We start from the raw sequence: 14810 nt of genomic DNA, 5'->3' as shown, positions 1-14810 counted from the left end.
TATCCATGCCACAGTTAAGAAAACAGAGCCATGGAGGATAAACTTTTTGCCTGTGGTCAAATGCTGTTAAGGGGTAGAGTCAGAATCCAGATCTTGAATTTCTAATTCTACATTCAGTGTGTCATGATTTCCACTGTTGTTGGGAAAATGTCTTCACTCCTGAGCTGATGATGCCTGGGACTGGTGCCTTCTCACCTTTCCTTCAGCAGTGAAATGCCTAGATCTCAGGCTTGTGGGCTGTTTTTCCAGACCTTCCTTCCTGATGATCTGATGGCAGACACACTTGTCTGATCCTTAAGAGCATGTCACGTGATAACTCAGGACTGTTTTCACCATGTTTGCTCTGAGGAGTTTGTCCTCCCAGGGCTTGTTTTCTACTTTTCCATCAGATCTTGGTATTTCACCAAACGTGTTTGATTGCCAACTGGGATCATGTTAGTCTAAGTTCATTTTCACTTCTCACTATGTTCCCGGCGTAGCTTTTTATTCTTTTGTTTTTTTTTTTTTTTTTTTTCCTTGAGATGGAGTCTCGCTGTGTTGACTAGGCTGGAGTGCAGCGGAGTGATCTCGACTCCAACAACCACCTCCTGGGTTCAAGCGATTCTCCTGCCTCAGTCTCCCAAGTAGCTGGGATTACAGGCGCCCACCACTATGCCTGGCTAATTTTTGTATTTTTAGTAGAAATGGGGTTTCACTGTGTTGGCCAGGCTGTTCTTGAACTCATCACCTCAGGTGATCCACCCTCCTTCGCCTCCCAAAGTGCTGGGAATACAGGCATGAACCACCACACCTGGCCCGGTTTTTTATTCTTGACTGTGAGCAGGTTGAGACGTAGGATAACAGATGGAGCTGAAGATGGTATGATGTGGTGCCAGTTACTATATGATGTCATCAGTAAGCCTGTTCCAAGAATTGTGCCTTGGGCATCCTTAGAAAATAAAGATGTTGCTTGAGGCTGAGAGGAGGGCAGCACTGGGACACTTTGAACAAAAAGCTGGGGTCTAGGGGGCCTGGTCGATCAGCCTCAGCTCTGCTGTTTGTTGTATCTCAATTATTTCATGTTCCTTATTCTGTGCTTCCGAATTAGTCAAGTGAGGAGGAGGTTAGGGCAGATACACTTTCAGGTCTTCTCTGCTGTCTAAAATTGGGTTGGGTAGGCCAGCCAGAACTAATCAGGGCTTCTTGAGTCTAGGTATCAACTTTGTCACCCTAGCGATGTGCTTTGGTTTTTACCCCAGCTGTGCAAATTAGTTTTCAAACTTCCCAGGCAGGAATGTAAAGGCTGAACTTTGGCAGCCCATTAATGGGATAAACAAGTCCAGTGACAAAAGACTGAAGATTGAAAATGGAAGAGGTGGAGGCAAGGACTGAGAGCTGAATTTTGGTATATTGTCTACATGCTACCTTGCCTGTGTCATCCTTAGTGGCCATGACAACAGTGGTTCTAAAATATACCTCGGTTGTATGGTATTTGCCACTCCTGGCCATAGTCCATTGCTGTTTTTATCCCTAGCTCCCACCCAGCCAAGATTAGCCTGGGAGGAAGGACAGGACCCCAAAGGGCAGGCAGCCTGTTAGTGCGGAACAAGTCCTGGAGCTGGCCATAGGTTCTGGTCTGAGTTCTGCCCTGGACGTGCTGTGTGGCCCCCATCCCTCCTCCGTCAAAGGAGCAGTTCTAAGCTAGGTGATATATAAACCTCTGTGCTCTGTGAGTAAGCATATGGGCAGCACCACTTTGTGAGGCCCAACAAGCCTAATTTTGATGCACTGCGAGGCTCTAATGAGTACAGCAGTCATAATCATAAATAAACTGCCAGGGCTGCCATGGTTGTGTTAGCCCAGGCACAGTCTACTAATTTGCTGATGGTAATCAGACAGGAGCTGCTGCTGTGGGAGGGAGCACTACTACTTAGAGATGCTGCCTGAAAGTGCCTGAAACACGAACTTGGAAACTTGAGGCTTAAAGGAATCTTAAAGGTCATCCCTTCCAGTTTCTTTTTATCTCATGCTGAAATCTGCCTCCCTGTGGCTGCTATCAATTGATGTGCAGATAACAAAACTTGCATATCGTATGAGATTTTCTATTTTTAATTTCTGGAAGGAGCTAAGAATAATATGTACAGGATCCATGTTCCTTATGCCTCGTCATAAGGAAATCCTGGTTTTCTGTGGGCTGGTTAGCAGTGAGACTATTTCCTTAAAAGGTGATAAGAATGATTGTGCTACAGTTTGATCGGTATCTTATTGCAGAAGAGAACCCCCATTTTTATCTGTAGGTGTTTATTTTATGCACTTACATAAAATATTCAATGTATTAAATAACTACTTTTGAGCCTCTTCTATCTGCAGTGTACGATGCTAAGTGCCAGAGCAGACAGAAGCGTTGGTGCCTTATTACGGGCGTATCATTCACACATTGCTTCACTCAACGACATTTATTGCTTTCCGGCAGGCTCTGGTTCTTGCCCTTATGAAGTTTTTGGTCTGTTGTGGGAGAGAATGATTGATTAGTTATCAGTCATGCTGCATTGAAATTATTGTTGACTTTTCCATCCCTTTAGGCTCTATTCTCCCTGAAGCAGAGGTTACGTGCTGTGCATTACTGAATTTCTGGTATGTAGCACAGAATAGGCACATAATAAATATTTGTTAAATGAGTCTGTGGTTGAATATATGAAGGAAAAAGCACAGACTTTGGTGTCTGCTCTAAGCTAGATCCTGACTGAGCATTTGATAGCCATGAGACTGGGAATAAAGACACAAGCCTTCATAAAATAGGACCTATTTAACAGAGTTGTTGTGAGGATTAAAAATTAGGATATACAGAGTGCTTAGCCCAGTGTTTGGCATATACTTCTAAGAAAACAATGTATATTCTTTTCCTACTGTAGCTCCTTAAGGTGCCTTTTGCATCTGTATAAAAAAACTAAATGAAAATATATTTCTTTTTTGAGATGGAGTCTTGCTCTGTCACCCAGGCTGGAGTGCAATGGTGCAATCTCGGCTTACTGCAACCTCTGCCTCCTGGGTTCAAGTGATTCTCCTGCCTCAGCCTCCCTAGCAGCTGGGATTACAGGCATCCACCACCATGCCTGGCTAATGTTTGTATTTTTAGTAGAAACAGGGTTTCCCCATTTTGGCCAGGCTGGTCTTGAACTCCTGACCTTGTGATCTACCTGCCTTGGCCTCCCAAAGTGCTGGGATTACAGGTGTGAGCCACCACGCCTGGCCATGAGAATATAGTTCTAGAATTCATTGGATTGCTAGTGTTTTGAAATTAAAGATGGCCCCACAAGGGAGGCCCTACCCCTTAACTCTTTGGAAGGAGCATGAGTTAGGTTTACCATGGTAAAGAGGAAATCCATACTGAACGTTTCAAAATCACTGATGGAGTAAATTTCAAATATTCTCATCACAAAAAATGTTAAATATTTGAGGTGATGGATATATTAATTAGCTCGATTTAATCATTCCATATTATGTTCAAAAATCATAGTTATCACTTTGTACCCCGTAAATATATATGACTATAATATGTCAATATGTAATAATAATGATGATAAAAGAATTGACTCATGATTCTGAGGAAGCTGCAAAAGTCCACAAATTCTGGTAACGTAAGGCTAGACCTCTGGTTGGGTAGACCACAGTTTTCTTTTGGATAGAGTAATTTTCTCTTATGATACTTAAAATTCTTAAGGTAATGATGAAATAACTTATTTTTAAAATACCACATAAATTTAAATAACAGTTTATAGTTTCAAATATGTTTGGTTTATTTCTTTCTAATGGGAACAGGATGAAAGGCCATATACATTCTTTAAGACAAACCTTTAGCATCGTATTAAATATGTTGCCTGACTTATTGGTGGTGAAGTTGGTAAGACTAAGATAATGACTCTTATGAAGGGCAGCTTTATGGACCACTTCATTCTCCAGCCAGTAAGATAGGTATCATTGGTTTTATCATGTGGTCTTGATTTTCATTTTATATATGTTCACTCATTTACAGCTCAAAAACAAAAGATACGAGGAAAAACTAATTAGAGTTATAGACAGTAGATTCTGATTTTAGGATGCATTGTTAATTTCTATATACAAAAAACATGAACTTGTTTGTCTTTATTTTGCAAGGAGTGTGCTTTCTGTTTTATCTTTCATTTTTAAAATGTTGAAATAATCTTAAAGTCACAAACATTAGAAGCACAGTACATGTAACGTTTTCCCCCTGAATTATTTGAGATTAGGTTGTGGACATGAAGCATCATCACCCTAAATACTTCACCGTATGCTTCCAAGGACACTTTCCTATTTGTTAGGTTGGTGCAAAAGTAATTGTGGGTTTTGTCATTACTTTTTTTTTTTTTTTAATTTATTTATTATTATTAAACTTTAAGTTGTAGGGTACATGTGCACAATGTGCAGGTTTGCTACATATGTATACTTGTGCCATGTTGGTGTGCTGCACCCATCAACTCGTCATTTACATCAGGTATAACTCCCAATGCAATCCCTCCCCCCTCCCCCCTCCCCATGATAGGCCCCGGTGTGTGATGTTCCCCTTCCCGAGTCCAAGTGATCTCATTGTTCAGTTCCCGCCTATGAGTGAGAACATGCGGTGTTTGGTTTTCTGTTCTTGTGATAGTTTGCTAAGAATGATGGTTTCCAGCTGCATCCATGTCCCTACAAAGGACACAAACTCACCCTTTTTTATGGCTGCATAGTATTCCATGGTGTATATGTGCCACATTTTCTTAATCCAATCTGTCACTGATGGACATTTGGGTTGATTCCAAGTCTTTGCTATTGTGAATAGTGCTGCAATAAACATACGTGTGCATGTGTCTTTATAGCAGCATAATTTATAATCCTTTGGGTATATACCCAGTAATGGGATGGCTGGGTCATATGGTACATCTAGTTCTAGATCCTTGAGGAATCGCCATACTGTTTTCCATAATGGTTGAACTAGTTTACAATCCCACCAACAGTGTAAAAGTGTTCCTATTTCTCCACATCCTCTCCAGCACCTGTTGTTTCCTGACTTTTGAATGATCGCCATTCTAACTGGTGTGAGATGGTATCTCATTGTGGTTTTGATTTGCATTTCTCTGATGGCCAGTGATGATGAGCATTTTTTCACGTGTCTGTTGGCTGTATGAATGTCTTCTTTTGAGAAATGTCTGTTCATATCCTTTGCCCACTTTTTGATGGGGTTGTTTGTTTTTTTCTTGTAAATTTGTTTGAGTTCTTTGTAGGTTCTGGATATTAGCCCTTTGTCAGATGAGTAGATTGCAAAAATTTTCTCCCATTCTGTAGGTTGCCTGTTCACTCTGATGGTAGTTTCTTTTGCTGTGCAGAAGCTCTTTAGTTTAATGAGATCCCATTTGTCAATTTTGGCTTTTGCTGCCGTTGCTTTTGGTGTTTTAGACATGAAGTCTTTGCCCATGCCTATGTCCTGAATGGTACTACCTAGGTTTTCCTCTAGGATTTTTATGGTATTAGGTCTAACATTTAAGTCTCTAATCCATCTTGGTTTTGTCATTACTTTTAATGGCCAAGACCACATGCAATTACTTTTGCACCAACTAAATAACTGCAATATGCAGGTTGAATATCCCTTATTTGAAATGTTTGGGTCCAGAAATCAGTGTTTTGGATTTTGAGCTTTACAGATGTTGGAATAGTTGCAGTTACACTAGTTGAGCATCTCAAATTTAAAAATCCAAAATCTTTCAGGGCTATAAGAATGGATAATTTCCTGGCTATTAGTTGAATAAGAAAGACACATTTTGCCTTTTAGAGATTGTTATGTTTTATAATACAGAGATGGTTTCAAATATATTTAGTTTTTAAATATTCAGTAGGTGGTGTGCTAAAGCTTAGTGTCCTTAGGTAGGCCTCATGTTACAAGTAGAGGAGGAGATGGGAGAGGGAATTGGTTTGGCTGGCCACCGTTTCTATGAAGAAGGGCACCTGGAAATGGGAAGAAATGAATTGACTACCACATCATCCCCTGGAGGCCATGGCTAGGTTGAATGAGAATGATGGTGTTGGCATGAGTTGGGTGAACCTTATTTTTTTTAAACTGATAGTCATCCAGAAACAAAAGGACAAATAATGTACATCTCCACTTACCTGAACTTCCATCACTTTGTGGAGCCTGGCTAGCTGAGACCAAGGAGGTGGGTGGAACCTGGGAAGAAAAAGTAGGTGGGAGAAGAAGTAGGTGGGAGAAGAAGTAGGTGGGAGAAGAAGCAGGTGAGAGAAGAAGCAGGTGGGAGAAGAAGCAAGTGGGAGAAGAAGCAGGTGGGAGAAGAAGCAGGTGGGCTTCCCTGGAGCAGGGCAGCCATGCTGGGAGAAGCAGAAAGGAAGTGGAAGCAGGAAGACATCAGCTTTTAACATGAGCATTTTCAATTAGTAATAACGAAAGGCAGTGAGAACCCTGCTTTTAGTGGGGTGCTTGGGAAGAACAAGTAATTCATGCATTTTAGGGTTCAGTTTGATTTCCAGCTTTGTTTTCTACTGGCTGTCAGCTCCGGGGATACCAGTACCTGCCTCACCGGCATGTGTATGTGAGCACCAAACATAGTACTTGCCAGATTCTAAACAATAAATATAATTTCTCATTATTATCAGGTTTTTCGTTACTGTTTCAGTGCCTTCCTCCTACCCCAGTATATACTGCGGATCTCTGATTTCTTCTATGTCTGCTTTGTCCTGTGATTCCTGGAATAGTCTATTGCTGTCTGTTCCCAATGTAATTGAAAAGGCTCTACAAGCTTTGGATGAGTGAAGGAAGCTGAAATCTTTGTTTTAATCTACACATACTTCTACTTCCCATGTTATAGATGTGGCAACCTTAAAATTGCTGTCTGTGGTGTGGATATTTATTTATGGGGCTGAGCAAGGTAGCCTTGGTTTTGGTTAAGAGAAGGGATCATTTCTATTTTTAAAAAATTTGTGTTAAATATAATTTTAGAAAGAACTTAGCATCTTTTCCGGATCAATGTAAAATTCAAATGAAACACATCACCTCTGCCTACAGGTAGATCTCTCTTTAGAGAACAGCTCTGTGCAGAAGACTTATGAATAAATGGAATTTATGTATCTCTAATCCCGTTTTTCCTGAATTATGTAATTATTTTAGGTCAGTGATACAGTAAATGAGGTCTGTCATGTTTTGGCTTTGAGTTTCTTTTTTCTCATCTATGCGTGTGTCCATTGTGTCCATTGTCTGTAAACAGATACTTAAGTACAGAAAAGAATCTTGTCATTTAAAGGTATCCCACAGGGAATGACAGTAATTACCTGTCAAATGTCAGGTGGCGAGGTACCAGGCATGATGGGATGTTCGAGGGATGAGGCAAGGGTGGAGCTGGAAGCTAGGGACAGGTGGGGTCTGGACAGTCAGACCCCCCTCGAGGGTGAATTCCTGCGTCCATTACCCCTTGTCTGAAAGGGACAGAATTCACTCAGGCCCTACTCAGTCAGGTTGGCAACCCAAGAGGTGAGACTCGTGAGTGGGATGCAACCACCACCCTTTAGGTGCTGGGAGCAGTGATTCTGCCTGGGGAACTATATCATCATGATTCTGGCCGCCTGGTCTTTTTCTCTGTCTTTTTTTTTTTTTTTTTTTTTGAGATGGAGGCTTGCTCTGTCACCCAGGCTGGAGTGCAGTGGCGCAATCTCGGCTCATTGCAAGCTCCGCCTCCCGGGTTCACGCCATTCTCCTGCCTCAGCCTCCCGAGTAGCTGAGACTACACTGGCCACCTGGTCTTTTTACTCACACTCTGACCCAAAGGGAGAGAAGGGCACTGGCTACATGATCAGAGGTTCGGGAGGAACAAGCATGCTAGTTAGAGAAACCAAGCAGTGTCATTTATATGGACTGTACCAGTTTGGTGGTGTCAGGAAAAGGCTGTGACTTCAAGGGTCTGCCATAGACCAATGCTATGGGATGCCTGGTATGAGGCTCAAGCACAATGGCAGTGCTCCCCAACTAGTGCATGGAGCTGCAGCTCTTCCAATCCCCTGCTCAGGGCAGACCCAGAGATGGGACAGGGTTGTTCTCTCAGGTGGAAAGCTCCAAGGACTACAACTAGGTGGGGCTTGGAAGGCCACTGCCACACCAGCCTCTCCCCGCCGCACCACCCCCACAACCTTCTTCCCTTTGGCTAGTGTGGTGTTGTGCTTTTGAAACATATTTCGGGCTGAGTGCGGTTGCTTGCACCTGTAATCCCAGTACTTTGGCAGGTTGAGGTGGGAGGATTGCTCAAGCCCATGAGTTTGAGACCACCCTGGGCAACACAGACCATATCTCTACTAAAAAAATTAAAAATTAGCCAGGTGTGGTGGTGTACACCTGTAGTCACGGTTATTCTGGGGGCTGAGGTTGGAGGATTGGTTTAACCCAGGAAGTCAAGGCTGCAGTGAGTGTGATCGCACTGCTGCACTTTAGGCTGGGTGACAAAGCAAGACCTTGTCTCAAGGAAAAAAACACAAAAACCAAAAAAACCATATATGTATACATATATGTATGTGTGTGTGTGTTTGTATACATATATATTTTTTAAATGAACATCTGAGACATGAATATTACAAACGAACTCTTCTATTGGAAAAGTGGAAGGTACCTGGGAGATCCACTCTCATGGCCTTTGTTTCTAGAGACAGCTTACCCTTGCTGAGACACTTACGCTACTAGAGAGCAGTGTTTCTGCACGAGAATCTCCTGGAGGGCTTGTTAAGTTTAATTGCTGGGCTCCATCCCCAGAATTTCGGAATTGGTATGTCTGAGGTGGGGCCTGAGAAGGCCTGGAATTGCAATTCCAACAAGTTCCCAGGAATGCTGCTGCTCCAGCAGCCGCATCTTGAGAACTACTGTGGTAGAGCAATCCATTTATTCATGCTATGAATTTAAATTATATAGATAGTTGTGTAGTCTACCATTACTGTAAATATCTTTTCTTGATATGCCTGTCTATGTCTCCTTTGAACAGGTATTTTGATGTTGGACTGCATAAGTTCTTAATCAGGTAAGCCAATAATTTTTATTTTAGGTAACAGTGAATAGCATGTCTATTATTGAAAGACTGCAACGGAAAATCCTTGTTAAATATCTTGATAAATAATGGCATTTGCATATATATACTTGTCAAGAAAACATTGCTAACACTAGTTTTTTTGTGTTTCCCAGAATCACACATGATTAAGCAATTAAAGAAATCAATGTTTAAAGTGGCTTATTTCTGAAGTGATAGTTACCTAAGATCTCAGACAAGTATAATTCCAACTACTAGGCTGCTGGAAAAACTAATTGAAAAATTAGGAGTGCCAGCTTGTATTCAAACATTAAACAACCGCCTTAACCAATTTTCCCTCCACTGAATTTAGTCTTTTTAAGTGGAATCTTTCAGTTGCTTTATAGTTGTGAAGATACAACTTTGTTCATAATTGAAAGAGATTAAAGATGACAGTTTATATCCTAGTTTATTGGTGATTTTTACCAGAGTTGGCTTATGGGACATATTAATTTCAAATAGCTATTAAATCTAATAGAGGTTAAATGGAAATATACCAGCATTATAGTTTTAAGAATATGCATATTTTGTCTGCTATCAGTTTTGCTGTGTTTTCTAAATGTATTAATATTGAGCATGTATTACTCTAATAATGGTAAATAATGATCATTAAAATGCTTGTCAAAACTATTGAGGGAAGCAGAAATGGTTGCTGAAAGACTGCAAGCTAAAGATGACAAGGAAACCAGAAATTATGTAAAGCGATTTGCTTTCTGCAAGTATATATCTCTAAATGCTAGTTAATATTGTCTAATAGCCTGATAATGAACAGTCTGTAAATTCAATGTGATTTTTGGGTGTTATGCTGATTTCGTTCTCTACAATGCGTGGCCATCTCCCTACTGGTAAGATGCTCTTTGAGAGGAAATGTACATAATTGACATCACCTTTAATCCCACCAAAAACCACATTTCCTCTGCACTAGATATGGTGGTGTTCTGAGTAAGGCCATGCAGGCCTTGTCCTCTTTGACCTCTTTTCCAAGGCCTCATCCAAGGCTGCACAGTGAATTCTCCTCGGCTTCCCTCCTACTCAAGGAATATGGATGGTCCTGGCTTTCTCCAGGACCATCCATACTTACTCCACAGATAGTAGAGTGTGAACTGCTATCTTCGACACAGCAAGGGTAAATACATTTTAGCAGGAAAGACAAAGAACCAGCAGTCATGGGAAAGCAGGTATGAACATTCCATATTTGAACGGATCAGAAGAATCTGGATGTATTATTACTTCAGGGAGTAGTTCGAGTTTTTTATTTAATGTCTTTGGTGCTTTGTATAACTCCCATTGTACTGTTCCCTTAATGCCTTGTAGTGGATGCAAGTTTGTACTCTTATTTTTTATAGTAAATTTCTTGAGGTCAGGGATCATGTCTTAGTCACCTATCAATGATTAGATTCAGAAACTTGTATAGGATCAACCTTCAGCAAACATTAGTGCTAGCAGGGAATGAATGAGATGAGATAGAAAGGACAAGAGGGGTGAAGCAGGTTGAGAAGAAGCTGTACAGTCATTTATTCAGCAAATAACTTAAGCTTACCGTGTGCCACTTACTTGGATATGCCTGGGAATGCTGTCACTTGCAAAAACAGACATTTGATTTGAAGCTTTCCATGTGCTTATCCCTTGCCAGGCTTGTAGTTGGAGTGAACGGTGGGTCTGCCTCTGCTATCCCTCCTCTTTTTCCTTCTTCTGGGCTCCAACCCTTCCTCCTATGTTGGGTCTGGAGGAAGGAGAGGGAGTGGTCAAGTGGCTCTAACATGATTGAGGCTGGGATCCCCTTGCTCTGGCAGGAGGCCCTTTTGGGCAGCTACTGGAAGATGCTCTAACTGGTCACCTTAACCAGCATTCTGTGAAGCGAGCACTATTGGGAGAGTAAGGCTTCTCTCTACCCTGCCATGCCGTCTTCTGTGTTTCCTTTCCCTCATTCGGGTAGGGGGCAGAGAAAATTAGCAGGTTTCTTGCTTATCCTACTGGGGAATGAGAGGTTAGTTTTGCAGGCATCCCTAGCCTCTGGGAGTAGGTCTCTTCCTCTCCCATCACATGACAGCGCACCCCACTAAGCAAACAACTTAATGACTCCAAGGAGTCTCTTCCTCTTTCCTCTTCCTAGCTTGGGAGTAAGGGGTAGGGGTGTTAAAGATGGTGGTTGGGAGCAGAGGCAGTTCTCCATCTTGCAGTAATCCCAGAATGGGGTGGATCTCACCTCTTTATTTGCAGCTCTCTTTAGAAAGTGAGTATTTTCAGGCCGGACTTGGTGACTCACACTTGTAATCCCAGCACTTTGGGAGGCCAAGGCAGGTGGATCATGAGGTCAGGAGATCGAGACCATCCTGGATAACACGGTGAAACTCCATCTCTACTAAAAATACAAAAAATTAGCTGGGCATGGTGACAGGCCCCTCTAGTCCCAGCTACTCAGGAGGCTGAGGCAGGAGAATGGTGTGAACCCAGGAGGTGGAGCTTGCAGTGAGCTGAGATCGCGCCACTAAGCTCTAGCCTAGGTGATAGGGCAAGACTCTGTCTCAAAAAAAAAAAAAAAAAAGTATTTTCAACCATGTGCAGTGGCTTATGCCTGTAATCCCAGCACTTTGGGAGGCTGAGGTGGGCAAATCACTTGAAGCCAGGAATTCAAGGCTAGCCTGGGCAATATAAGAAAAAATCCTGCCTCTACTAAAAATACAAAAATTAGCCAGGCGTATTGACACACACCTGTAATCCCAGCTACTTGGGTGGCTGAGGCACGAGGATCACTTGAACCCAGAAGGCCAAAGCTGCAGTGGGCCGAGATGGGCTGCTGCACTCCAGCCTGGGCGACAGAGTGAGACTCTGTCTCAAAAGAAAAAAAAAAAAAAAAGAAAAAGAGGTATTTTCTGCTCCCAGCTTGGGAGGGAAGTCAAACCTGATGGGACCCAGCACCATTTATGACTGGACACCTCAATAAGAACTGTTTCTTTGGGACAATGACCCTGAAGCTAGGTTGAAGAGGGTGGGGACATGGTGGGGTTAGCAGTGAGGGGATGGCAGCAACAGCTCCTTTAAGAAGATAAGCTGTGAAGGGGAGGAAAGAAAGACAGGGCAGCTGGTGGAGAGGGTGGGTGGAGTGGGTATTTTTTTCTTTTTAATGGGATGAACTCTTGTATTTAGCCACCAGAAGGTCTTAAGTGTCCTTTAGACTTAGAGAAAGCAGTTTCATTTAGGTGGAGAGAAGTAGAGCCTGATTGCTAGGGGGAGTGAGTGGCCCCTTAGTAACCTCAGACAGCAATGGCATTTTCTTGTAAATATATCATTAGAGAAAACCTTAGAGGGTTGGAAGAGTGAAAGGGATGGTACTTAAGGAATTCTTCTCACTCTATAATGGCCAAGAGAAGAAAATATACTTCCTTTGTAAAAGAGCAAATGTGGGAGAAATTGTCATAGGTTTCCTCCTCCCCTCTAAGATTAACTACATTTATTAGCTCCAACAAGCTCTTAATGTGCAGTTTGGTTTGTCAGGCTGTATTGAATACTTAGTGTTTGGCTTTAAAAAAAAAAAAAAAAAAAAAAAAAAGCTACAGCATGCCTGAAATTAATCAGCTGCATCTTTTAAATTGATGGAAGTCATGTCGACTTCTCTGGAATGACGTAAATTTCCACAAAGCCAAGAGCCCTATCTTTGATCTCAGACTAGGCATTTGCAAGGAGGGACATGCTTCCTTTTAAACCTGAAAGTACTCCACTGAGCCATGGGGGCAGGAAGGAGCTGTCACACTTAATGAAATGTGGGCATTTTTGGTATTAGTGTTTTGTGATGACTGTGGGAAAATTCAGTGAGCTCAGCTCTGCATCTTATAGAAATCATAGACAGAAGCAGCAATCACAACTCACCTAGGAATGGCCTCAGAAGAAGCCTACTGGCTGGAGTTCTTAATGTGACACTGTGTAAGAAAAGCTGACCAACCTGGGGAAAGAGATTACAGAATAAAAATTTCTGTTTCATTATAGATAACAGGGTGGCTTGTTTAAATTTAGCTTAGTTTAGCTTTGGCAAGAAAGTAAATGATTTTTGGTTTGATTCTTGCTGACTGAGGCATGTTTCTTTTTCTTTCTTCTTTTATCTTTGAATAGATATGGGATTTTGCCATGTTTCCCAGACTGATCTTGAACTCCGTGAGCTCAAGCGATCCTCCCGCCTTGGCCTCCCACAGTGCTGGGATTACAGGCGTGAGCTACTGCACCTGGCCAGCATTTTCCATCTTACTCAGAATTGCAGCCAGCACTGTCTCTTTTAAGACAAAGGTGTACATGTGGTCTCACTTATATGTGGAATCTAAAAAAATTGAACTCATAGAAACAGTAGAACGGTAGCTACTAAGGTCTGGGAGCGGGGAATGAAGAAATGTCAAGGAATACAAAATTTCAGTTAGACAGAAAAAGGAAGTTCAAGAGCTCTATTGTATAATAGGGTGACAATAGCTAATAATGATGTATTCTTGAAAATTGCTGAGAGAGGAGATTTTAGGCTTTCTCACCACAAAAAAGATAAGTATATGAAGAAATGCATGTTTTAATTAGCTTGATTTTTCCGTTTCACAATATAAACGTATTTCAAAACATGTTGTACACCATAAACATATACAATTTTTGTCAGCTAAAAAATAATATTTTAAAAAAGATGAATGATACTTGTTTTGTTCCATCCCCCACCTCTGACTGCTCCTGTCTGACCACCTCAGGTGGGGCAGTAGTTTTCAGTGGAGCAGGATAACATCATGACTTAAAAAAAAAATTGACACATTGTGTTTGTATTTATGGGCTACAATTTGATGTTTTGATATATATATGTTGTATAATGATCAAATCGGGGTAGTTAGCATATCTGTCATCTTATGCATTTGTCATTTGTGGTGAGAACATGCTGTATTTGGTATTATACAGTAACTATTTGATATAATGTACAATACCTTACTATTAACCATTGTCACTGTACTGTGCAATTGAACACCAGAACTTACTCTTCCTATCTAATTGAAACTTTGTACCCCTTGACCAGTCTTTCCCTATCCTCCCCTCTCTACCCCATCTATGGTAATCACTGTTTTATTCTCTGCTACTGTGTTATTAATTTTTTTAAGATTCCACATGTCAGTGAAATCATGTAGTATTTGTCTATGTCTGGATCTTTTCAGTTAACATGATATCCTCCAGATCCATCCGTGTTGTCACAGATAACAGGATTTCTTTCTTTTTTATGGTTGCATAGTATTCCATTGTGTTGCCAAAATCAAATAAAATATAGAGATGAATCTCTAAATTTAAAACATTTTATTTGGCCCCAGGCACAGTGGCTCATGCCTGTAATCCCAGCACTTTGCGAGGCCATTTGCGAGGCCAAACCAGGTAGATTACTTGAGGCCAGGAGTTCAAGACCAGCCTGGCCAACATGGCAAAACCCAATCTCTACTGAAAATACAAAAATTAGCTGGGTGTGGTAGCACACACCGATAGTTCCCGCTACTTGGGAGGCTGAGGCACAAGAATCTCTTGAACCTGGGAGGCAGAGGTTGCAGTGAGCTGAGATCATACCACTGCACTCCAGCCCTGGGTGACAGAACAAGACTGTGTCTCAAAAACAAACATATGAGAAGCAAGAAGTTTCAATTCAGGGCATACATACAGACCAAGTGGCCTTCCATATGTCCAGAGAACAAACAGAAAGTTGGGAGTTGTATTAGACAGAGAAATGTT

At 41.6% G+C, this 14810-nt stretch overlaps 1 protein-coding gene across 10 annotated transcripts in view; it reads left to right on the top strand.

Annotated features, from left to right (window-relative positions):
* The window catches only part of HHAT (hedgehog acyltransferase), a 360770-nt gene that overhangs the window by 181659 nt on the left and 164301 nt on the right, over positions 1-14810 (top strand). For 9 of the 10 annotated variants that reach the window (XM_007988546.3, XM_037985593.2, XM_007988547.3 and 6 more), the window contains one exon: positions 9003-9038. The exons of the other annotated variant lie outside the window; for it this stretch is intronic. In XM_007988546.3, the coding sequence (XP_007986737.1) occupies positions 9003-9038 (36 nt within the window). The remainder of the gene's footprint in view (positions 1-9002; positions 9039-14810) is intronic. 10 annotated transcript variants of the gene reach the window in all.

This window comes from Chlorocebus sabaeus, chromosome 25 (genome assembly GCF_047675955.1).
Source record: "Chlorocebus sabaeus isolate Y175 chromosome 25, mChlSab1.0.hap1, whole genome shotgun sequence".
In the NCBI taxonomy this organism is placed as follows: Eukaryota; Metazoa; Chordata; class Mammalia; order Primates; family Cercopithecidae; genus Chlorocebus; species Chlorocebus sabaeus.
Note: the sequence above shows the minus strand (reverse complement) of the source record. Positions and strands in the feature narration are given on the sequence as shown.